General features: G+C 39.4%; 1 protein-coding gene across 4 annotated transcripts in view; it reads right to left on the bottom strand.

Annotated features, from left to right (window-relative positions):
- cnksr2a (connector enhancer of kinase suppressor of Ras 2a) overlaps positions 1-24,665 on the bottom strand; it is a 94,445-nt gene that overhangs the window by 15,687 nt on the left and 54,093 nt on the right. For all 4 annotated transcript variants that reach the window (XM_026180125.1, XM_026180127.1, XM_026180124.1 and 1 more), the window contains exons 10-18: positions 24,144-24,256; positions 23,861-24,015; positions 23,331-23,420; positions 13,960-14,174; positions 9,615-9,675; positions 5,861-6,036; positions 3,118-3,191; positions 2,930-3,001; positions 2,295-2,362 (exon numbers count right to left, since the gene is read on the bottom strand). In XM_026180125.1, the coding sequence (XP_026035910.1) occupies positions 2,295-2,362; positions 2,930-3,001; positions 3,118-3,191; positions 5,861-6,036; positions 9,615-9,675; positions 13,960-14,174; positions 23,331-23,420; positions 23,861-24,015; positions 24,144-24,256 (1,024 nt within the window). The remainder of the gene's footprint in view (positions 1-2,294; positions 2,363-2,929; positions 3,002-3,117; positions 3,192-5,860; positions 6,037-9,614; positions 9,676-13,959; positions 14,175-23,330; positions 23,421-23,860; positions 24,016-24,143; positions 24,257-24,665) is intronic.

The raw sequence follows: 24,665 nt of genomic DNA, 5'->3' as shown, positions 1-24,665 counted from the left end.
AGCTCTGGCAACAGATGTCAGCCTAATGTGTACGTTAATCAAACCACAACATGTGCCGGAACATAATAGTGCAAAAATAACATGACAAAATTCCATTCAGACAGTGAATGGACTGATTCTTACGTAGCACTTTTCTACTCTCCTGGATTACTCAAAGTGCTTTATACAACATGCCACATTCACCCAATCTCTCTAAACTGAGTGCTTCCTAACTACATTCATACATATTCACAGGCTTGACATACAGACTGGAGGAGCCAGGAATCAAACTACTAACCCTCTGATCAGAAGGTGACCTGCTCTACCCCTGGAGCTACAACCACCCGGCAGTAAACATGACTAAACCCTCATTAGGTTTTGGATGAAGTGTACTCTCACAAACCTGTCAAACCTGCATTTGAAACATTGGCTACCATAGCGGTATAGTATTGCAACATGGCATTTGGGTCCTCTAACTAAAATAGGAAAATGGGAACATAAATAGTGCCATCATTGCCAGACCTGGCCCACATCTGGTTGACATACACCCTGCCATGACACCAGTCAGTCAGAAGTGCCAGCTTGACACCAGATCCGGGACAGACCTGTCTGCTATGTGGGGTGATTTTAGTTTTGTTTCCTGTTCTGGGTTTATTTTATGTTTTTACTCACTTTTCATTTTCAAATATTGCCTAGTATTTTCAGTCATTCACTTTTGGTTACATGTTGCTACTGTTTGACTTTATAGACTAATGTTTCCCTCTATCTTGACCTTGTATGCTTTCTCTTGTGTCAAGTTTACTCTTGTTTCATGTGCTTTAGTTATGGTTGCAGTTCACTTCTAGTTTTACTTGTCTACTTGTCTCTTGTGTCACACTTTTAATTTGACTGTTATTGTCTAGATTAGTTTCAGCTCTATATATTCCCTATTCCCATTCCTATTCCCTGATTACCTTTTGTGTGTATAAATAGCCCTGTCTCTCCTTTGTTCTTTTGTTCTGTTTACTGTTCCTGATCTCCTGGGACTAAGTTTTAAATCTGGATTACAACTATTAAAATTTTGGCTTTTTATTGAAACTCTGAATGAGGATCTTGCATTTTGGTCCTCACTCCACAAGTAGAATGGATGTTTTGCTTTGAGTATTTAATACACAAAAAACCTTTGATATAGCAACAATAATTCATTTGCTACGAGTCAGCAACCAACTGACATGTAAATCTTGAAGAAAAAAAAAAAACAGAGAGAGGGGGGGGAAAAAAGAAGAAAAAACTGTGATGTTTATTCATAGCTAAGTTTTTTAAACAGACACAAGGGCCAAAAAGCTCATTGGTTATTCTACCCATGAACAGTTTTCTTTTTTTTAAAAAAATATTAGAACTGAACACACAAAAAAATCTTTAATCTAAGCTTTTCAAAAGTCTCAGAGTATTCTGCAGCCTCTGGCTAACCATGTTCCAGACATTTCTTTTTTTTTAGAATTTTTTTAATGCTTCAGATTTTATGTGGAACATAGTAAAGGATCAAAAACTGTTCAGACTAAACAGTTAAAACCAAATTATTAACAACTAATATGTCTTAAAATATTTGGTAATAAAAACAAACATCCTTTTTAATCATTAAAAAAAAACACTTTTTTCTTTTCGTATAAATGGTATGAATGATGGCATTTTATTCCCCTGGCTTTTGTGGCTTTGTTTTCAACATTTTTAGACCCAACTAGCTTCACCTCATTACCATCCAAAACCTTGGGGGTATTGAGTTGATTATCTTTGCTTATGTCCAAAGTTATAGTTCAAATACTTTTACCCAGATTATAATGTCATTTACCTGGTTTGCTCACTATTAACATTTAGCTAAATTCAAACTAACCTTGTAAATTATTCTTTTCTTCCCAGGACCTTAAAAAAACCTGGAAAACATGTACATTACTTCACATTTCGTCAGTGGAGTGAAGAATGTGGACCGCTTTTAAGTGAATGGTTCCTCTGCGCTTGTTAGTTTTTGAGAACTGAAGGAGAATATATTTCCAGAAATAGCTAATTGCATCACATTACCAAGCGGATGAAAAATAACTGTTTGGTTTCTGAGTGCCTGGGGGTGTAATGAAACAGTCATGTGTGGTACGGGGTCATTAGTTGCCCATTAACAAATTTTTCTCCCAGTAAGCCCCTAGGAGATTTATCTGGCTATTCTGGGAATATAATAATAAGTTCAATAGGTATAGAAGTATTATTGTGTTGTTGGCTTAAGATGACATCCTACAGCAGCCATCGTTTGAAGAACCCTTCACCATGTCGCTGAATGAGCCCCTCACCCTGCTCCTGGCGTATCCTCTCTCGCTCTGCATAGCCTACAGCGGCCATGTTGAGGCGACTCAGCCACCTAACAGAAGGGGGAACTAATTAGATTATCTCATAATGTACGCAAACAAATAATTAAACATTAAAATAACAATTTCGCTTGGGGTCCCAAAGTCTCACAGTGTACATAAATAATCACTTGGGAAAAAATGATTACTTCTTTTTATTTTAATTTTTTGTTTTTTTAAAAGTTTGAAACGATATTGAGCTGCTCTGATCTACAGCATGATAACTACATCATATAAGTAAATAGGTATATCAAACATGGTTTAAATGTTATGTAAGACATGGATGAACAAATATATACATATTTTGTTTTAAAAAAGTCAGTAACAGACAAAAACAGGTACATAGGTATAATATATTATCCTTAGTATGTTGTGACTCATAAAAAAATTGGCCACCTATAAAAAAATGGCCTCTGTGAAAATGTCTTAAAATTTTTGATACTAAAAACAAATTCCCTTTTTAAACATTAAATAAAACACTTTTTTCCCCCTTTTTACTTGAAGGGTCTTTTGTGGTGTTTAGCCACCCAGCTGGAAGTCTGCCCTACTCTATAACCTTCACCCTGCACACACTCCTTTACCTGTTCATGTCATCCACTCCATCTGCTGCAAAGTAGAAACTCTTGACCTTGGGGTGGCAAGCTTTGAAAGCACTAGAGGGATAGAGGGTGTTATTTTTGCAGGCACACATTCATACATTCAAGAGCATGTGATCTGCACGTAACATACACATATATATGCAAGAGACCTGCGTTTGTTAAGCACTTACTACTTCTTGCGGCATTCACTGGCTCGATCGATCTTAAATTCTGGAAGACTGACAAAACCTTCGGCTTTTTCATCCTGAACAAAGAGCGAGGAGAAAGAAATGTTTAAAAAAAAAGACAGACAGCAAGCCAAAAAAAAAGAAAAAAAAAGAAAAAGAGGATGGCTAAAAAAACTGTTGATTTCATGTGTTCACTCTCTGTTTTTCCAAATGCACATTATTTTTTCTAAGTCTGACTGAACAGGAAGAGGTTGATGAATGTCAGATTAAATAAAGATAAGACTTTAAAACCTAACAGCTCTCTGGTCAGCCACTGACGGGGTTTGCACTGACAGTGTTAAGAAGCGAATTCTTGCCAGCTTTTTTTTTTCTGGTTTATTTAGCCATAAACCAGAGAACTAGAAGGGGGAAAAAGTGATGGTGGGATAAAAAAGAATGTTAAAAATAAATAAAGACATTACGCTAATGTTGATAAAAATTAATCAAATTATATAAATAAGTTTGACTTTACAGTCATGTGCAAAAAATGTAAGAGTTCTGTCAATTCCATGGTTTTACATATCGGGCAAAAAAAAGAGAAATTACTCTTAAAGTTATTTAAATCCAACCTCAGGCGTATACCACATTTTACTACATATACCACTATTTCATTATTTATTTAAGTCACAACACAGAAGTAGTGTGTAGAAAAACAAAGTACACCCCGTGATACAGTAGCTCATAAAACCACTTTTGACAGCAACAACTTGAAATAATGATTTTATGTATGACTTTTTCTGTCTCTCCCATTGTTTCTCTGACCCACTCTTCTTTACAACATTGCTTCAGTTTCAGTTTAGTTGAAGAATGCATTGTATTTGTTTATACACAGCTCTCTCTCAACCCTCCACCACCTCCATCTTGACAGCTGTCATAAGGTGTTTGTGCTTGTTAAGACCAAGCTCAAAAGCCAAAACAGAAATATGGAGACTGTCACCAGAGTTTTAAAAATGTACTTTATTTTTATCATTATATAATTTTAAATTGCAAAGAGAAAAGAGGTTGCAGAAGGGCCTAACACCTCACACATAACTTTAGTTGACATCTTCAAACATGGATATGAGGATCCCAAGTTGCTGCACAGAGCAAACAAAAGTAACATGTGACCAGCACATAGATGAGCACAACAGCCACAAATCAAAAGGATTACTCAGTAAGTAATTACTCAGACAATTACTACAACACAAACCAAAAGCATCAACCAACAATCCCAACCATGTGATCTGTTCTTGCCATCACACAAACAGTCACACACCAAGCGGCCCTATGCCACAACAAGTTACTTTGATCTAGAAAATTCAGTAAAGCAAGCGTACTAGTGACCAACCCCAAATGAAGTGCAATATCTACGCAATTTAAAGAAATGTTTTTGGCCGTCACCTGGCCAACAACACTCACAAGTGATCCAACAAAAGTAGCCAGCTTTTCCACAACACTAAAGGTCACAGCACAAAGCACTCACCTCATCATCTGGCATCCATAAACACTTATTTACTAGATGTAGATGTTTGAGGCAACTTTGAACGCAAACTCAAGAGCAGGCAGCAGATCAGAGATGCAGTCTACAAGAAAACTCTGAAGTCTGAATCCCCACCCAGGATAACCACCAAACTTAATAAACTAAACCACCAAACAGGTACTACAGTGGACAGGCAGCACAGCCACCCAGCTGAAACACATTTGCTAAGGAGAGTTTTCTCAATCACAGCTAACACCTTAATCATCACTCAAAACCTCTGATGTTTTGTCTCCACAAACATATCTAAAGTGTCCAAAATATCCCGGACAAGCCCCCATTTATGTTACAACCTTTCTCAAAAGGAGCAACATAAATATGGAGTCTGACACCACAGTATAAAAAATAATAGATTTTATTTTAAATGACATAATAAGTTCGCTAAAACAGGTGGTACCACAGAGACAAAACTGGTGCGCCCCTCGAAAGCCTGGCAGCTGTGCCAGGTTTTGGACCTCACCAGGTGTAGTCAATTAGCATTTCAACCCAGGTAAGACCTGAAGACTCGTGCACTGCCACTGCAAAGGGAGCAGGTGTTGCAAAGGGGCATAACAGGTTTGATATGTTGTGTTTGATTTTTATCAAACATAATGCTGTGCATTATGTGCAAATATCTCTACTTTGGTCTCATCTGTCCAAAAAACATTGTCCCAGAAGTTATTATTTCATATATAATTTTGGAAATCTAAGCTGTGCTACCATGTTCTTTGCAGAGAGAAGAAGCATTGTCCTGGAAAACCTTCCACACAAATCATACTCATTCAGTTCTTTTCTAATTGTACTGTCATGAACTTTAATAGTTAAGATGCTAACTGAGGCAAGGAGAGTTTGAAATGCTTTGTTTAAATGTTATTTTTTAATAAATTCTCTGAGCTTTGCATGTACCTTGGAGTTAATTTGCATGAACAATTTGTGTTATTCATGCAAATTAACATGTTAGGGACCAAGTATATTATGTCTTGATACATACATCTTTAAATTAAAAGAAAGTATAGTTGTTGTTTTTTTTCACAAAACTATATGCAAACGTCTCCCACTGTCTTTATCACACACTAGCAGGAGGGCAGCTTCAAACAAAGCACATCCACTTGTATGGTGTTGTAGTTCTAGGTCCCGACTGTGGTAATGCCTCCTTTGCTAAAGCATCACTTTTGTGTCAGTAAAAACCTCAACATGAGTTTTGAGACATACCTCTTCATTGATGTACCAGTACAGGCAGTTGTCTTTCAGAACAAACCAGTACTTCTTCCATTTTTGAGAAAAGTAACCCTTTGCATCTCTCTTTCTCCACAGCCAACCCTCGCAGTCTCCTCTGCCCAGCGCCTTGCAGGAAACACGCCTCCGACTCAGCGAGGCCAAACTTCGTCCTGGAACAACATGGAGGAAATGTGAAGGCAGCGGAATTCACGGACAGAAAATGATCTCAAAACTAGAAGAAAGCACAAACTCAAAGAAGGAAAATGTGTCATTCAAAGGGTAGCACTAATGCTGCTTGTAAGTTCTCACTTCAGTGTGAATAAAATCTTTCACAAAATGTCACATCCTAATGTAGCAATGATTCTTGGCAATGCCTCAGTCTCTGGACTTGACAGAATGCTGCTGCACTGCAGTAAGGTAAGAGGTGTTTAATAAAAACTGCCTTTTCCTTCTGGCATAAAAGCCCTGTAACATTTTTCTCAGCAGGCTCCTCATTAAAGATTACCGGGGAAACTTGGCTCTCAGTCGAGGCCACGGAGAAACTTGCATAGTACTGGATGAAAAGTCTTTTAACATGGTTACAATACTCCATTTACATCTGTGGCAGTGCAGGTCTAAAGGAAACAGGATTCTTACACAGTGCATGACATGAAAAACTACACTTCAACTACGCATTGTGAAAAGATTTTGAGTCTGGAGATAATTAATAAGCTTTAGAACACCCCCACCCCACTCGACACACACACACACACACAGACAGACAGACACACACACACACCTTACATCCTCAAAATGCACAAAAGTGCTCTCGAATAATGATTATTCTTCATTTTCTGTGCAGCAGCTCCAGGCTATAAACTGATACCATCACCAATTTAGCTTTAAAAGAGAACTACTCGTTATAGAAAACGAAGATTTTTTTTTCTCTGATCCTCAACGAAAAGAGTTACTAATATTTCATTACACATTTGATAAGAGTACCACTTGGAGCAGTGGAACTGTGAATAAATCATTATTATCACACTCATTTTGAAACTTTGCTTTAATTGCGGTAAACAAACAAAGCCGTTGACCATACGTGCAGATGGAGCTAAAGCTTTCGCACAATGGCAGATGGTGAAACAAGCAAAAGGCCTCTGGAAAAAAACAAAAAACAATCCCTTTCAACATGTTAATCCTCGTTCGTGTGGTAGAAGAGAAAAAAAGGTTTGGTCAGATAGGGAAAAAAATACTGATGGCTGTGAGTAAAATTATCCAAAAAAAAAGAAGAAAAAATCCTAATAAAGAATCAACTGAGTCATTTATGTAAATAAAACTAAAAAGGTAAGAACTGATGTTACAGTAATCATCCTGCAACGATAAATGTTAACGATGATATAGAGAAATGCTGGATTCGTGAATGTGTGCACACTGACTGAAAGCAAATTCGCCTGCAGTCCGGTCTGCAGCACGCTCATCAAAACATGCAAAATGGGAACAATGTGTTAAAATGCAAACACAGAGCTGTCTGCACAGACTGCATGAGTATGAAACGATTACAAGGTGAGAAAACTACCTCATAAGCAAATTATTAAAAATTTTTTACATCGATTTTTTTTGACTGTTTATTTCAACTGCTAAAACCATAAATCATGTTTTCTTTGGCTCAGCCCAAACTGTGAAATGCATGAAAAGCAATGAGGTTTTTCAATTATGCATTACCGTTAATAAATGATCACAAAAATGTGGAGAAATCGACTTTAATCTTGAGTATTACTGGAGCAATTTATCAGTTTATATAATAATGAATTTTTAAAGCCCACCATTCTTTAAAATCATTGATTATAGGAAAGCTCAGAAAACAGCTACAGTTCCCAACTTCTTAATTGTGGCCACTTGTTTATTTTAGCCTGAGTAACACAAAACAGAACGAAACAATGAGCAGTTTTTAAAACTGACGATATATTTCAGACTAAGTTACCACAAATATAAACATTCATTACATATTCACCATGTCTGTGTATTTACCACAGTGATGGAAAATGAAGGGGAACTCTTCATTTGGTTATAAGATCTACTTTCTTGTAGCTTCTTTGAGAGGTGAAAAGATGAAGAAGGGGCAAAAGTTCTTTCCATTTAGTTGTTGATGAAAGGTAAAAGATGTTTTCCTGATCAGATGAACATACAAACTGTCTGTGAGCCATTTAAGGACAACACAGCACTAGGACTTCAGTGGGTTAAATTTCATTCACTTTCATAAGAAGAAAAACAGCCTAGACAAAGGGGTTGGTTTGATCCATTGGCATTGTTTCTATAATAATGTTATATATGTACCTAAACTACTTGGGATACTAACCCTTACTACTGACAGCAGTTTTTTTTAGCTGTTGTTTGAAAGTAAAACTAGAGCTTGTTGATTCATATTGTACACTCTAGATAAAAGATGCCAGCAAAAAGTTAAATGAACCTCTAATGGCCAGCTGGTTATCTGTGTTCCCCCTTGATTTAAATCAATGTGTTTCACATTGAGCTTTCAAGCAGATCATTCACAAATTGGAGAGCTGTAAATGAAAGTTTTCCAAAAGTTCCCAAGGTCACAGAACAATTAAAACAAAGAGAGGAAATCACCCCAAATTACCCACTTAAACTCATCATTCAAAAAAAAAAATTTTTCTAGTTGGTCAGAGATTAGAAAACATGCAGTTCTGCTTGTGTTTCCAGTTTCTAGTTGTGTAAGTGATACTGTACTACACAGCTTTAGGTCTTCTGATATGACAAACTTTTCCACATTTGTCTCCAGATACATTGGATCCACTTAATATGCAAGAAGAGTTTGTTACAAACAAACAATGACTAAAACTAAATGTCCTGTCTTTTCTATATAATTGTCTTCCACATGGGATTTACTTGCCTTCAAAAATTGCTTTGGGAAGCATGAAAAACTGGAAATGTTAGATGTTCTCCTGCTAGCCAGTAAACCCTTCAGTCAGACCTCCAGTCCTGAGCATGATCATGGAGGAATTTGCAAATCTCTAAGCTGAAATATATGGGCAAGGGCAGCAGATGTGCATGAGCTGGTAATTATGGATGGTGTTTACACACATAAATATGAAATTAACTTAAAAATTCATCCATATGCTGACATCTAACACCAGAAAATTAAGAATCTACCACAAATCCTCTTATTGGGAGCAAATGCACCAGTAATTTTGCCCCACTCCTCCTCAGCTATGTGACTGCCTTCATTTTCATTATGACATTTTTATTTCAGTTACATGAGAGTTATAATTTCATATTTTTGAATTTTATTTGGAATTTTTGTTTTCCAGAGTGGGGTTTTTCTCATTTCAGTGTTAGGATTAAAGTGTTTAATTAGATTGAATTAGACATAAAAACTTTTCAGGGGTTCAGAACAGCTGTTACAATACAAGCACACCTTTTCTGATGATAGTTGACTCACATTAATGTAGTCTCAGTAAACATCTGTTCCAAAGCTTAGTTTATATAAAAAATGCCCTTCGCTTTTTAGATTTTTTAGTTTGGTCAAATTTGTCATCACAACCTTTCTTTAACTGAGTTTTCCCGAGTTAGTTTTGTGAGTGCAAAGTATCATTTCAGTTCAGATCAGTATCAAATAAAGTGTTACTATGACTGCTGGCTTTGTGAAGCAGCAGCTGCTCTCACATTCTTCCTGCTTCCATTAGTGGATGAGTGAAAAATCACAACTGGCAGCATCTGTTCACACCTAACAGGTGGCTTTCCTGCTTACCTTTATTCTTCTTCCTGTTCTTTGACTGCAGAGAGGAGGAGGAGGAGGACTGTTGGTATGTCTGAGAGAGGTTGGAAAGAAGAGGAAGAAGAGAGGGAGGGAGAGGCAGGCTGTCAGGATGAATCAGTGCCCTTTGTTTGCTGCAATGAATTCTGGGATATAAAAGATGACAGATCTTAGGGAGAGCAGGAGCGATGAGACGAGGAAAGGGGAGCTGAATCGTTCTCCCCGTTCTCTCATTATCTCTTCCTCACACACAGACACACATATGAGGGGATGGAAAAGTGAACCTCACGGAGGACATTAGTGACTTTCACACCTCTAAACATAGAACAGAAGGACAGGAGGGAGGTTCAGGTGACACAATAGGACGTCCAGGTGAGGGAGGACGTTTGTGTGTGTGTGTGTGTGTGTGTGTGTGTGTGTGTGTGTGTGTGTGTGTGTGTGTGTGTGTGTGTGTGTGTGTGTGTGTGTGTGTGAAGAAGCTCAGGGGAGCTGTGAGATTAAGCAGAGACTTCAGTAAGCAAAACATGAAGGACAAGCATCCAAAACAAGGGTATGTGAAGTCTGACAGTGAACCCTGACATGCCCACTTACTTGGTGTGTTTAAAATTTAGAGTGAATTATCTAGTTTGTGCTTTTAAAAGAGGACAGAGGTAAATCTATCAGGGGATTACTGTGATATATGAAGAAGTGATCATTCAAGTTGTGCAATTTTCTTAGTGGATAACAGTTACATCTTAAAGAATAACTGTTCATGATTCCATGTTTGTCTAAAGCAGAAGGAATAGAAAAAGTTAAGATTGATTTTGTTTTATAAAACAGTGGCAATGATATATGTGGAGTCTATGCTAATGTTTAGTCAGCATCATAGACAGTGCCAAAGGCCGACGTAGCTTCTGTGACTGAAAAGCGAAACATAAAAAGTGAAGCCGATGGGGAAATGCCTTCAGCCTGCTTTGTTTTTAATGAAAGCTGGGGGAACTAGATGTGATTGTAAAAAGACTTCCAGTCTCACAGGAGTCTATGGGAAAATGTACCACCGACTGGACCTCAAGTTCCACGTGACTCATTTCAGGAAATACTGAATAAAACATTAGGTCCATTTTTAAAATTTTGGCCATTCTAAGGTTTGCATTATACATTGCGGACACAGACGTGCACATCTGGAACCCTGACGGCCGAGCAGTCTTTCCTGTTATACTTCTTTGAAGTCCCCCACCTGGGTCGCATGCGTGGCTAGTGCATTGTAATGTAAAGTCTCTGTGGAAAAGTTCTTGCAGTCCACATGGAACCTCACGCTCAGTGTCTGATCACAAAATGAAAGTCACACGGGAAAAAGATCTATGAATGCGTAAAGTATAATCCCATCTTAAATGTCAGAAAGGAGAATAATCTGGGGCTAACAGCTTGTTATTGACAGCTCATTAGCCAATGAGCATGCAGTTGGATTAACAGTTAAATTCACACCTTTCTCACTGCAGAAAACCACAAAGGCTTCAGCAAAAACGCTCATCTCGACACCTCATAACAGAACTACACCAGTGGATGATGTCATAATAGATATGTCCATCATTTATAATGTCTAGGGTCAGTGCCTAGCTGACGAATAATTTGATAAGAGTAATGTGGGCCTTGAAATGACCTGAAAGAGTAAGCCAAACTAAATATAACATCTTGTGTTCAGATCTGACTGAGTAATGACACTGCGGAGAACTGAGTGTATTTGATGCCTCACGCAGCATCCTTGATCCAAAACAACAAACTCTGACCAGCACATTTCTCATGTGACCTCTCTCTACCGGTCAGATGGGGCAACAGACCAGCTCTGATGTCACGATATTACACATGTCAGAGCCTGGACCTCAGCCACTCACAGCCCAATACTCAGCAGGACAGATTACATGGGCCCGCCCACTCCCACTGACACGCCATCTGCCATCGCAGCGCCCATGCACACTGTAAACACATACTCGAGCACGGGCATGCAAACACTTTTAATTTTCAAAGAGATGCTGACAAGATGTATAAGGTCACCGCCGGCCAAAATGACTGCCTGGACCGGCAGGCTGAGACGGACAGGCAGGGCAGGCGGATGTCATGGAAGTGACAGGGGGTAATAACGAGTCAGCATTCGCTCACATCACACTTCACTGTGGCACTTTTTCATCATGGCTAAAAGCTATTTGCTTTCTCTCAAATCTCTGAGTCCTGACTGTTAGATTCGTATCACAACAGATCCGAGAAAGTCAGAGGAATTTCCTGATTGTCCAGAGTAGTTCAGATCCACAATATGAAGCTATATTTTGCACCTGGAGTTTAAATCAACAGCTTATTTAAACACAACAGTACTCTTTTTATGTCAATTTCAGTGAGATGTTTCACTTCAAAAGCTTGTTGGGGCACTTTTTCCCTCTACACTTCCTGGACATCATCCCTGTCAACGACATATTCCCTTTGTTATCCTTTATTTTAAAGACTTTATCTTACATGGTTACTTTGGATGTTTGCCTATTTTGTCAAAAGTTGAATGAGTAGATCAATGCCACTTTTATATCTGTATAGTTAATAAGTTATTATAACTAACTACCACCATGATTGTGAGTGGTAGTAAGGCTTCTGAAAAAAATTAAATAAATAAATACCATGACTTGATAGCGTGGCAAGAGTATAACTGTATATCAAAGATGGACATAGCTTCAACAACTGCCTGAATTGTGTTCTCATGGCCAACGGAGAGTTCACCTCATTGGGTCTCATTGTCTAGAGGTCCCTGTAGCTCTCTTGATTTATGACCTCAGTAATCACCTTCCTAATGAGTATAGGTCTAGGTATATTGCCTCAAACACTAGCTTGAAGTCTTAATTAATATAACATAGTACAATGGTACACTGTGATCCTATTAGAGTAAATTATATGCAAAAGCAGGGCATGATTTGGTGTGTCGCTAACATGACTTGTTTCTCAGTCAGATCCACCTCAAGAAACCACAATGAAGCATTCAAACAAGTCCAAGCCAACAGGTAAGATTAATGTGGCTAGGCGGCACCTTAGATATTGAGTTTTTGCAGTCATATGACCACTAACCATGTGACAATAACTTTGTTTTGATCATCTGTCCACCACCAGTTGCGAGCGAAAAATGTGTATTACCTGACAGGCTGGTGAGCCATTGCTGTAGTTTGATGGTAATCACTAGCAATCGACTCCAAAAGCCCCAGTCACACAGGCTTACAGACCCGTCAAGAGACCCCCTGGCAACCACTGGTTGCTAGGGAACAATATGTAATATGTTGTACAAAGCAAGTTTCTGATGCAATAAAATCTCTGTGACTGATTACACCAAGCGGTGCAAGCAGCTTCCAGCAACTATTTGCCAACCAGTCAGGGAATGAATATTTTTCAAGGTTGTATCACATCTAATGTGGGGGACAACTCTTGAGCAATGTGAGCATGACATGATGAACCTGAAGTATATGTTTAATAATTAGCCTAACAACCATAAAAGTAGTTTGTCAGTGAGTAATGATCACACTTAAGATCATAAAGGAAATAAAACTAGTTTTTTTTTAAAATATATTTATCATGGTGAGTTCACAATTTATCATGATGCATGCATGGGATACAGTATGTTTTATGTTCAATGTGTATACAAATTCAAAAGTAAGAAAATGTATAGTTATAAAAGTTAGGTATAAAAGTTGTGCGTAGATGTTTTTGCTTTCAGACCAAGCTAGTCTAGCCATTCGTGGTCTTCAATAAAAGAGTGGCATTGATTTCCCCATCTGGCACACAAAAAACACTTCTTTGAATTTCCAGAGTGATTTATAGAGGACATAAAACACGAGACAGTGAAAGTAGACAGTATATCCTTGGTTTCTTGGCATAAACATAATTGTTAAAGCCGTCTCAAACTGCTTTTCAGTTTTACTGGTCTTATTTTCCTCCGAGCTGTCAATTCTGTCACTAGTTAGCTAACATAAACTAATGTAAGTCTATTAGCCACAACCAACCGACCAACCAAATGACATCACATTCCGTACTGACAGAAGATGATGCTAAACTGTTTTTTCAAACTTGAACTTTAAGCACTTATTTCTTAAATACAGCTTCACAAACAGAGTTACATCAATGTCAGTTGTTGCTATCATGTTTCCATGTCTTCTTTAAAGTTGTCATTGTGGATTGAAACAACCCAAAAATAAAAGTTCTGTATTTAAGAGTCCGCAGTGATAAAGACAATGAAAGAGCAACAAAAAAACAAAGACAAAAACATGTAAAATAAATAAACGAACAAAAAGAGAAAGGAAGAAGCAAATACATTTTTACAAAGTCCATCCCTTACATGATAAATGGAGGCTGGGTCCCTGGGAGGTGACTCTCTTTGATTTGTCTGAAGGACATAATGGGAGGGGCTTTGACTGTGGTGGCTCCGCCTCTTGGCACGTTTGGCCGTATCATTGGACCGTTTGCCCGGACGAGCTGTGTGGGAGGAGTAGTCTTCACCGCTGGTCCGTTCGTCCCCACCGGACAGTCCCACGTAACGCATAAGCGAGGCTTCTGTGAGACACAGTTACACCAGCCAATCAAAGCTCCGCCCACATTTGACTGATTTTGATCTCCTGCTCATACTTTTTCTAGTCTGTCTTCATCAATACTTCCTATGTTGTCATGAAGGTTTCTGGGTTAATTAGAGACTAAATTTAAAAATATATAAATAAAAGGCTGCAGAAAAAAATGTCCTGTTATTCAAATGCATCAAAATTAGGGCAGTAGACTTCAAGAGCAGTCAATAGAAAGATTTTAAAAAAGGAAAACTTTTTAAAGCTTTTGACTTCTATTTACAGAATCCATACTTACTTCATCAGCTATTTTGAAAATATCTAAGGAGTGCAAAAATTCCAGACGTAATTTTTTTTTTTTTTGTGCCCCGTAGTCTCGGCATCCCTCGAGGTTAATTAGTTTTGTTTAACCCAGACTGCAGTAAAAAATTCTGCATTGTGTTTTATCACCTGATAAACAGACTACTTAATTTGTGAAATAAAGAAAACCATGCAGCAAATCAGCTCTGGGGATTTGGTAATTTATAACCAGGACTAACAGATTAAGGTCAAGAAAAGATCACGGTCACTGTTGAATAAAACCATCTTATTAGCTGCAATGCAGTTATGTAAAAAGCCAACAAGAAGACCAAAGTCAGCACATATGGGAAGGACAAACTGTCAGAAAATCCCTTCAGGCAGCGTCAGTTGATAAAGACGTATAAATAATAAACCTGCACAAATTTACTTTGGTGAAGGTGTGATGAGGAGTTTTTGTGTTTTCATGTGAGGATTCAGAGACACACATCCTGCAGCCATTTTCACACGCTGCCACTAAGCGGTGTGCCCACAAAGGAAGTGAGGAAGAGAAGTGTTAGCCAGCATTGAAAGGGGCACACCAATTTATCACACAAAGACTCCACGGTTGTTACTTTTCAAGTCAAATGATTGTGCATTCAAAAATCTGCACAAATAACACAGACTTCACTTATATTTGTGCCATTTTTCACAATACAAGCTGCAGTTTCCAGTTTCCTTCAGTTTGGGAGCATGATTTTTTATTTCCTTTGTCAAATATTGCACTGCTCTCCCACATAATTCATAAGGTCTGTGCACGCATTTGGATTTCCTCTGTTCTTGCTCCAAACTGCACCTCTGCACTCAGAGGTTCTGTTGCCTGGACTCATTTCCTGTGTGATATCCATCCTCTCTGCTCCCAGGATTTTTCAGTTTGCTTGTGAAACTTCAGCTTTCTGATATTTGTGCAACAGGTTATGACCCAAGTGGGCACAAGTCCCTGGGCAATGATAAGCACTCAATCACTGGTTTGATTCCCTAGCTGAACTGCAAGTCATTTCATGTAGCACTGGTGTAGGAACAGTGGATACATTGGATTAAAGGGAGAGTACTTGTCCATGAGTGACGCTTCAAGTACAGCGAAAGTACTCACTTGATGATTCTGCACCTCAAAAAAATAAATTTTTAAGGATGCGGAGCTAATCTCTATTGTGAATACACACCATTTCAGCTCTGCTCCAAGGTGAGGTGTAGCCAGTTATGGTTACTGGTTATAATAGCATGGTTTTGCAACATCTGCTCCACAACCATTATTATTATTATTATTATTATTATTATTATTATGTGTTAACCGTTAGCACAGGGTAGGTTTAACACAACTCTGACAGTCTTTAGTCACAAACCCCGCGGATGTCATTATTATTGCATTTATTATATTAGAAATTAATGCTGGAAGGGACTAAAGCAGTCCAGTGTATATTGAGCCGTTCCTAGCATCAGGGGGGATAGTCCACAGTTGATTAGGTTTTGTTGGACATTTTATTTCAGACATTATTCTGACACAGAGGAGGAGATACTGGAATTATAATTAGTATCTATGCATGCATTTGTGATTTTGTTTGACCTTCCCATTGCTCACAATTTGAATTTGTTCACACTGCAGATGAGTGTCTCAGTCCCCAAACAAGCTCTCTTTTTCGGTGGAGAAGCAGTCTCCTCATCCGCAGTGAGTGTGGAGAAATCAACACACATGAGTCTAGGTCCTTTGTTGCTGACATTTATTGATAAAAACAGTAGTTTCATTTCATGTTATTTCCTTTTTCATTTCAAGCAAGGAAGTGGATGTAGTTAGTAAGTAAGATATTTCAGACATTATTCTGACACAGAGGAGGAGATACTGGAATTATAATTAGTATCTATGCATGCATTTGTGATTTTGTTTGACCTTCCCATTGCTTACAGTACAAAAAACCAACCATTTGTACACATATGTACTAATAATAATAAAAAGTGAGTGCAACACTGCAACCCGTCACCCCGTCGTTCAGTGGTCGTTGATCAGTGGTCCATTGTGGCACCATTCAGAGCACTGGTACAATAGTACCAGCAAGATATGGGAAGACATTGCAAATGTACTTGGATTTTAGGTTGCAAGCCACCCAAAACTTGATCCCAAACTTGTCAGGTTTACTTGCAAACACTTGGAGTGTTTCAGTATGCCATCTTAGGGAGAACTCAACACACATGTAGGTCCTTTGTTGCTGACATTTATTGATGAAAATAGAAAAAAAACCAACCGTTTGTACACATGTTTACAAATAATAACAAAAATTGAGTGAGTACATTACAACATTTTCAGCAATCACTCACAATCCTGGCACTGCCACGGTATCTGTCGCCTGCATTTACCACATGTGTACCTGTAGCAGTGAACACATCGCACAGTGGCCTGATTTTTTTTGCATCTGTGTTTGACCTGACACGTGGCCCTTTTTCCAGGGCTCGGTGTGGAGGGTTGTGTCCGAAGCAACTGTTCTTTTCTTTCCTTCTTCGCAGCTACATGAGAGTGAGCCAATTCGGTTGCAAGGGCTACCAGGAAGTCCACCCGTCTTTCCTTCGTCCCGGTGCATTCTTGATACAGCACATGTGCATTCAGTGCTGCCATGTCAATCATGTTATAAAACACGGCAACTGGCCAGCGCCGTGTTCCTTTGCGGACAGTGTACTCCCGAACCATCTGGTCCATCACATCCACGCCACACTTTGTCTTGTTGTAAAGGGTGACAGTGTTTGGCTTCCTTTTGGTAGTGTTTTCGGTCTGAACCACGCTGTGCATGCTGCTAAGAATATATACTGTCTTCTTCCGTTTGGCCGCATACGCCGTCAGCGTGGCAGCAGAGGTTGAAAACACCTAAGAAATAAGATAAATTGTTAATTCCATAGCCCTTTTACACACAATGAAACACATAAACATAGAACCACAAAAGACCTGCAACATACCTGAGTGGTGAATTCATTGCGATCTGTCTGTCTAGTGGATTGAGGAATTTCCCTGCGAATCTTGTTGACTGTGCCGAGGATGGTGGTTTTCCGTCTAAGAAGTTTTTGCGCAAGTGAAAGCGATGTGAAAAAATTGTCAGTGGTAACATTTCTGCCCTTGTCCAGGAATGGTTCCATCAGCCTCATAACTACATTTTCGGAAAGTCTCTCCCCAGTGGGACGATTGGGGTCCTTGCCAAGATATGGGAAGACATTGCAAATGTACTTGGATTTTAGGTCGCAAGCCACCCAAAACTTGATCCCAAACTTGTCCGGTTTACTGGCAATATACTGCAGGAAACTGCACCGAGTTTTTGATGGGAAAAGCTGTTCATCAACGGTGATATGTAGACCAGGGTTGTAGCACGTGATGCAGTTGGTGACAAATGATCCCCACACACTGGAAATTGCTGCGAACTTATCAGTCTTTGCTCGATCACAGCGGGTGGACTTGTCATCAAAGCGTAGGTGTTGCATGATGTCTTGGAAGCGGTTTCGTGCCATAGTTCCAATTATCTGTGGGTTTCCCAGGTTTGCTGACCAGCAGTCATTTACAGATGGAACCCTGTAAACCCCCCGCAAGATGACAATAGCAATAAATGCCATTAGTTCAGGGAGGTCCATGAACCAACAAACATGCTCCGTTTGCTGTGCATGTTGAATAGTCCATTCTTGAATGCTACGAAGCATGTCAAGAGTGATGAAACACAGGAAGCTCTGAAGGCGACTCAAGATACTTCTCCTGGCCTTAGCCGTTGGCTCTCCATCTGCAGCGTACGGTTCTATAGGGGTGAAAGGGAGACGGGTCCCCACATGTTCTTCACGCCACACTGTGCCATCTTTCGCTGTCTCAGTCCCCAAACAAGCTCTCTTTTTCGGTGGAGAAGCAGTCTCCTCATCTGCAGTGTGAACAAATTCAAATTGTGAGCAATGGGAAGGTCAAACAAAATCACAAATGCATGCATAGATACTAATTATAATTCCAGTATCTCCTCCTCTGTGTCAGAATAATGTCTGAAATATCTTACTTACTAACTACATCCACTTCCTTGCTTGAAATGAAAAAGGAAATAACATGAAATGAAACTAACCGGAAGACTGATCAGACAGCTCTGAGTCCGAATCCGGCTGAACTTCTAGGTCTTCTCCATCCGAGTCACAAGGGTCGACTTCCGCCAGGATCATTTCCAACGCCTGCTGGGTGGTGAGTCTTCTCTGCATTTTCTTTCCTTGGAGAGGAGGTCCGTACACCACAGGATTCTTCAGGGCAATGAAGGGTTAGGCTAAGTGCAGTGAGATTGTATCATATATATACCCTTGATCACAATTGATCAGTGGGGTCAGGTCACACTGATCAGCGGGGTCACACCCCCGTCGTTCAGTGGTCGTTGATCAGTGGTGCCACAATGGACCACAGAACGACGGGGTGACGGGTTTCCTGCAGTATATTGCAAGTAAGCCTGACAAGTTTGGGATCAAGTTTTGGGTGGCTTGCAACCTAAAATCCAAGTACATTTGCAATGTCTTCCCATATCTTGCTGGTACTATTGTACCAGTGCTCTGAATGGTGCCACAATGGACCACTGATCAACGACCACTGAACGACGGGGTGATGGGTTGCAGTGTTGCACTCACTTTTTATTATTATTAGTACATATGTGTACAAATGGTTGGTTTTTTGTACTGTAAGCAATGGGAAGGTCAAACAAAATCACAAATGCATGCATAGATACTAATTATAATTCCAGTATCTCCTCCTCTGTGTCAGAATAATGTCTGAAATATCTTACTTACTAACTACATCCACTTCCTTGCTTGAAATGAAAAAGGAAATAACATGAAATGAAACTACTGTTTTTATCAATAAATGTCAGCAACAAAGGACCTAGACTCATGTGTGTTGATTTCTCCACACTCACTGCGGATGAGGAGACTGCTTCTCCACCGAAAAAGAGAGCTTGTTTGGGGACTGAGACACTCATCTGCAGTGTGAACAAATTCAAATTGTGAGCAATGGGAAGGTCAAACAAAATCACAAATGCATGCATAGATACTAATTATAATTCCAGTATCTCCTCCTCTGTGTCAGAATAATGTCTGAAATATCTTACTTACTAACTACATCCACTTCCTTGCTTGAAATGAAAAAGGAAATAACATGAAATGAAACTACTGTTTTTATCAATAAATGTCAGCAACAAAGGACCTAGACTCATGTGTGTTGATTTCTCCACACTCACTGCGGATGAGGAGACTGCTTCTCCACCGAAAAAGAGAGCTTGTTTGGGGACTGAGACACTCATCTGCAGTGTGAACAAATTCAAATTGTGAGCAATGGGAAGGTCAAACAAAATCACAAATGCATGCATAGATACTAATTATAATTCCAGTATCTCCTCCTCTGTGTCAGAATAATGTCTGAAATATCTTACTTACTAACTACATCCACTTCCTTGCTTGAAATGAAAAAGGAAATAACATGAAATGAAACTACTGTTTTTATCAATAAATGTCAGCAACAAAGGACCTAGACTCATGTGTGTTGATTTCTCCACACTCACTGCGGATGAGGAGACTGCTTCTCCACCGAAAAAGAGAGCTTGTTTGGGGACTGAGACACTCATCTGCAGTGTGAACAAATTCAAATTGTGAGCAATGGGAAGGTCAAACAAAATCACAAATGCATGCATAGATACTAATTATAATTCCAGTATCTCCTCCTCTGTGTCAGAATAATGTCTGAATATCTTACTTACTAACTACATCCACTTCCTTGCTTGAAATGAAAAAGGAAATAACATGAAATGAAACTACTGTTTTTATCAATAAATGTCAGCAACAAAGGACCTAGACTCATGTGTGTTGATTTCTCCACACTCACTGCGGATGAGGAGACTGCTTCTCCACCGAAAAAGAGAGCTTGTTTGGGGACTGAGACACTCATCTGCAGTGTGAACAAATTCAAATTGTGAGCAATGGGAAGGTCAAACAAAATCACAAATGCATGCATAGATACTAATTATAATTCCAGTATCTCCTCCTCTGTGTCAGAATAATGTCTGAAATATCTTACTTACTAACTACATCCACTTCCTTGCTTGAAATGAAAAAGGAAATAACATGAAATGAAACTACTGTTTTTATCAATAAATGTCAGCAACAAAGGACCTAGACTCATGTGTGTTGATTTCTCCACACTCACTGCGGATGAGGAGACTGCTTCTCCACCGAAAAAGAGAGCTTGTTTGGGGACTGAGACACTCATCTGCAGTGTGAACAAATTCAAATTGTGAGCAATGGGAAGGTCAAACAAAATCACAAATGCATGCATAGATACTAATTATAATTCCAGTATCTCCTCCTCTGTGTCAGAATAATGTCTGAAATATCTTACTTACTAACTACATCCACTTCCTTGCTTGAAATGAAAAAGGAAATAACATGAAATGAAACTACTGTTTTTATCAATAAATGTCAGCAACAAAGGACCTAGACTCATGTGTGTTGATTTCTCCCCCAATCCCCTCCCTCCAGAATTCCTAGGTAACGACCCAATATACATATGAATGACTAGCCAATTTAGCTTCCACTTCCAGCATTTGACTGCTCTCCGGCTTTTAAAGGTAGAAACGCAAAATGATGACTCCGCGGGGGTCTCAGGTAGAAGCCTTCTTGACTTGACTGCTCTCCGGCTTTTAAAGGTAGAACGGTAGAAGCTGGGAATTCCAGTGTTAAAAAAAAAATCCCTAATTATCAGACAAATATGTTAATCACAATAACCCTGGTAACACTGTTTCTAGGAAGTGAAAATGACCATATAAGCAATGCATTTATTAATATATTTTGAGATTTGCTATGGAGACATGGCACTCAAAGAATCCAGAGTAGAAATATATGAGCAAAAATAGAAAATCCTGCCCCTGCTCCCACAGAACCAATCAACATGAAACATTTTTGGGGGATGTTTCAGTCCAAGTTTTTAGAGTTAGTATGGAGTTTAGTCCTTTTTATGTTTCTAAGTTTAGTTGTTCTTCTGGTTCATGTTTTCTTGTCTCAGTGTCATCCCCCGTGTTTCCTCTGAGAGTCCATCATGTCCTCTGTGTATGTTCCTCAGTCATGTCCATATCTCCCTCCGTGTCTTGTCTCCCTTTTCGGTCCCCAGTTTCCCCGCCTTGTTTTTTATTCCTTGTCTCCCTTGTCAGTCATGTGCATCCATGTGTTCTCCACAGTCCGTCATGGCTCTGTGTCCCTCACTCATTCGTCCTCTGCATCTCCTCAGTCTGTCTGGTTCCCATGTCTGACATTTTCTCATCCTGTGTTCAGTTTCTCTTCCCCTGTCTCCTATTCATCCCAGCTGTGTTCCCCATGTGTTTCCTTTCTCCCTAATCACCCTCGTGTGTTTCTATTGTATGAGTTTCCTTTTGCTCCTCGTCAGGTCGTCTGTCCGTTGTTCATCATGTTGCAGATTTTTCCCATATCCAGGTTCCGTGTTCCATTTATTTTAATCTTATCTTCTCAGTTTAGTTTATTGTTTAGCTTCATCTTACTTCCCTTCTGCATATCGTAATTTTTTTTCCTTCAGTCTAAATAAAAGGCTCTTATTCTGTTAAATCCATTCTCCTTTTGGTTTGTCTGCATTTGGGTCTAATCCGTGCACTGGCCACCGGCGGTAACAGGTCGAGGACTTTTTTCTTTTGTTTGGAATGATTCCTCTTTTATCGTTTCAAGATTGAACATTTTGCATTTTTGCTAATACATGTCCAGATGTAATAAGAAAACATGGTAAGAAGTATGTTGAAGTTACAAGAAAATATCACAGGTCAATTTGGATCGAGGGATTCAGCTCCTGCATGGTGAGGATGCTAACGTTTAGTCTTGGCTAGTTTTGTAGTCTGAGGTTTATTTTGCTTCTAAGAGAATTACGGAGAAAAATTATTAGAGAGACTGATCATGCATTAGTGTTCAGCTCTTTGAACACAAAAGGAGGAGTGTGGGGATTTAGCCATAACAAAACATCTGCAATAATACTAGTATTTTTTTTTTATATAACACATTTCTTTCATGTTGTTATGTGTGCTGATGATGGCACACAATAAGATAGGTAGCATCTACAAATCACTGGAAACTGCTAAACAAAAAGTTTTTTTAATGGAATTTATATAACCAACACGCTACCAATTCAGCATTGTAAAGTTTTGCTTGTGTGACTGATGAAGTAAAATTCCTCGGCTCCAAAATACTGTTTATGAGTTCATCTGTGCAGCTGAGTTTATTCCTGCTTTGCTCTGAATTTTTTTACATCTTTTTTTGTGTAACTTCTCTCCATTTCTCCACCTGAACTCTGGAGCAAACTCGGGTTTCCTCTACCTCTCTCTTCCCTTTTCTGCGGATCCCACTCTCCTGTCCTCCCTTGGTTGCTAGGCAGCGGCCAGAGGAAAGTGAGACACCGAGAAGAGCTGCTGTCAGCGTCACCATGGCAACTGTGTGAGTGATTCAGGTGGAGGTCAGGGAGAATAAGCTTTTTTCAGTTTCTACCTCCACCCCTCAGTTCCTCTTTTCCTCTCTTTCTCTTCTTCCTCCTTTCATGGCTTCCTTTCATTTTCTCTCCCTTTGTGCAGACTGTTTGCCTTTTTTCTCCCCCCTCCTACTTCTTTCCTCATCATCCCCCCCTCATTCCTCTGTGATGCTAATCACAGGGAGAATTAGCAAAAAGGGATAGAGGTGCATTGATCTGCACACACACGTTGATCTCTTTATAATTCATAGAGACAGGAGCGCTTAACAAATATCTAACAGGCTCTTCAGGAGACACATATGCACTCCACACGCCGGCACTCACCTCTGCGGCTTTCTCTGTTAAGCTTGGCTGGGTCTTCATAATCACCCACCCAGTTACACTCCACAGGCATGGAGATGGGCCTCAGCCTGCCTACAAGTGCACACACAATCACAAGTTTAATAGTAGCAAAGCAGATGGGTTGATCAATAAAAACTTATGGTCCTCAACCAAAAATTTGAAACTGTTGTGCAAATTTTCACACTTTCCAATAAACATTAGGCTAAATGTTGGTACACTTAAAAAATAATAATTAAAGGACAAGATGAAGAGTTTTACTGAACTGATATTTAACGATGAATAAGGGGTTTTAACAACATTAAAGCAGCCGTAGTAATTGCAGGATTCTTGTATTTCGCCAGCTTTGTAACAAGCTCAGTCGCTCTATGCTGGGCCTGCAGGTGGATTCATACTCAAATAATGATTTTTATTTTTTCTAAAGTGGCTCAATTCTGCAGCATGAGATTGAACTCGGTTCCCTCGCGCTTTGTTTCTCCCTCTCACACAAACACTCAATCATGATAAGAGCGAACCGTATGTGGGTGTGGTGCAGTACACGGGCTCCTCCTCTTCTCGCCGGCGAGACTCTTGATCCAGGAAGGAGTTCGGTGACTCAGAGCGCTTAGCAGCGCTGACGCCACCATGGTTACGAGATGCTTCATCACCAGACAAGGCTCCTGTCTCATCTCTATAGCAACAGCAGAGGCAGATTTTTAACAAATGGACGTCAGTGTCAGAGCTCATCTTTGCTGTCACCTGTTCCACTGTTTTATCCCGCTTTTATTTTCAGCTGTTTAAAAAACCCAGGTTAACTACCTGGGTGTATATGGCTCAGCAGGTGGAGGGGGGATGTAAAGGTCCTGGAGGGCGGAGTTCTTGGTGGGTGTGCCTGAAGGCGTGGCTGAACTGCTGCCTGGGCTTCTGGTCGGCTGCAAAAAGTGGAAGTAGGGTTTGATTTGTCTTTTTTTTCTGGAATCTAAAAACCTTTTGCTTCAAGTTCAACTTCTGACATAAAAATATGTCCTAAATATATCCTAAATATAACTCTAATGTTGAATGGCTTGACAACTTCAAGAACCCAAGAAACACAGCACACCCATGACATAATACAATAATGAAGTGATTGTAATTGTCTTTAAATGATCCATTTTAAGCTTAAGTTATAGCTGAAAACTAGTACAGCTTTAAATAAAATGAGAAAATTTGGACAAATCTCTAAATGGAAGAGATGTGGCTGAAAAACAGAATTGAATGGGCCTGATCTCCAGGCCCTCAAGAGGAACTGGATTACAAACAGACTCTGAAGTGAAAATCACTGCATGAGCTCATTAACACTGG

The sequence above is a fragment of the Astatotilapia calliptera genome, chromosome 9, assembly GCF_900246225.1.
Source record: "Astatotilapia calliptera chromosome 9, fAstCal1.2, whole genome shotgun sequence".
Taxonomy (NCBI): Eukaryota; Metazoa; Chordata; class Actinopteri; order Cichliformes; family Cichlidae; genus Astatotilapia; species Astatotilapia calliptera.
This window is presented reverse-complemented; position numbering and strand designations above follow the sequence as displayed.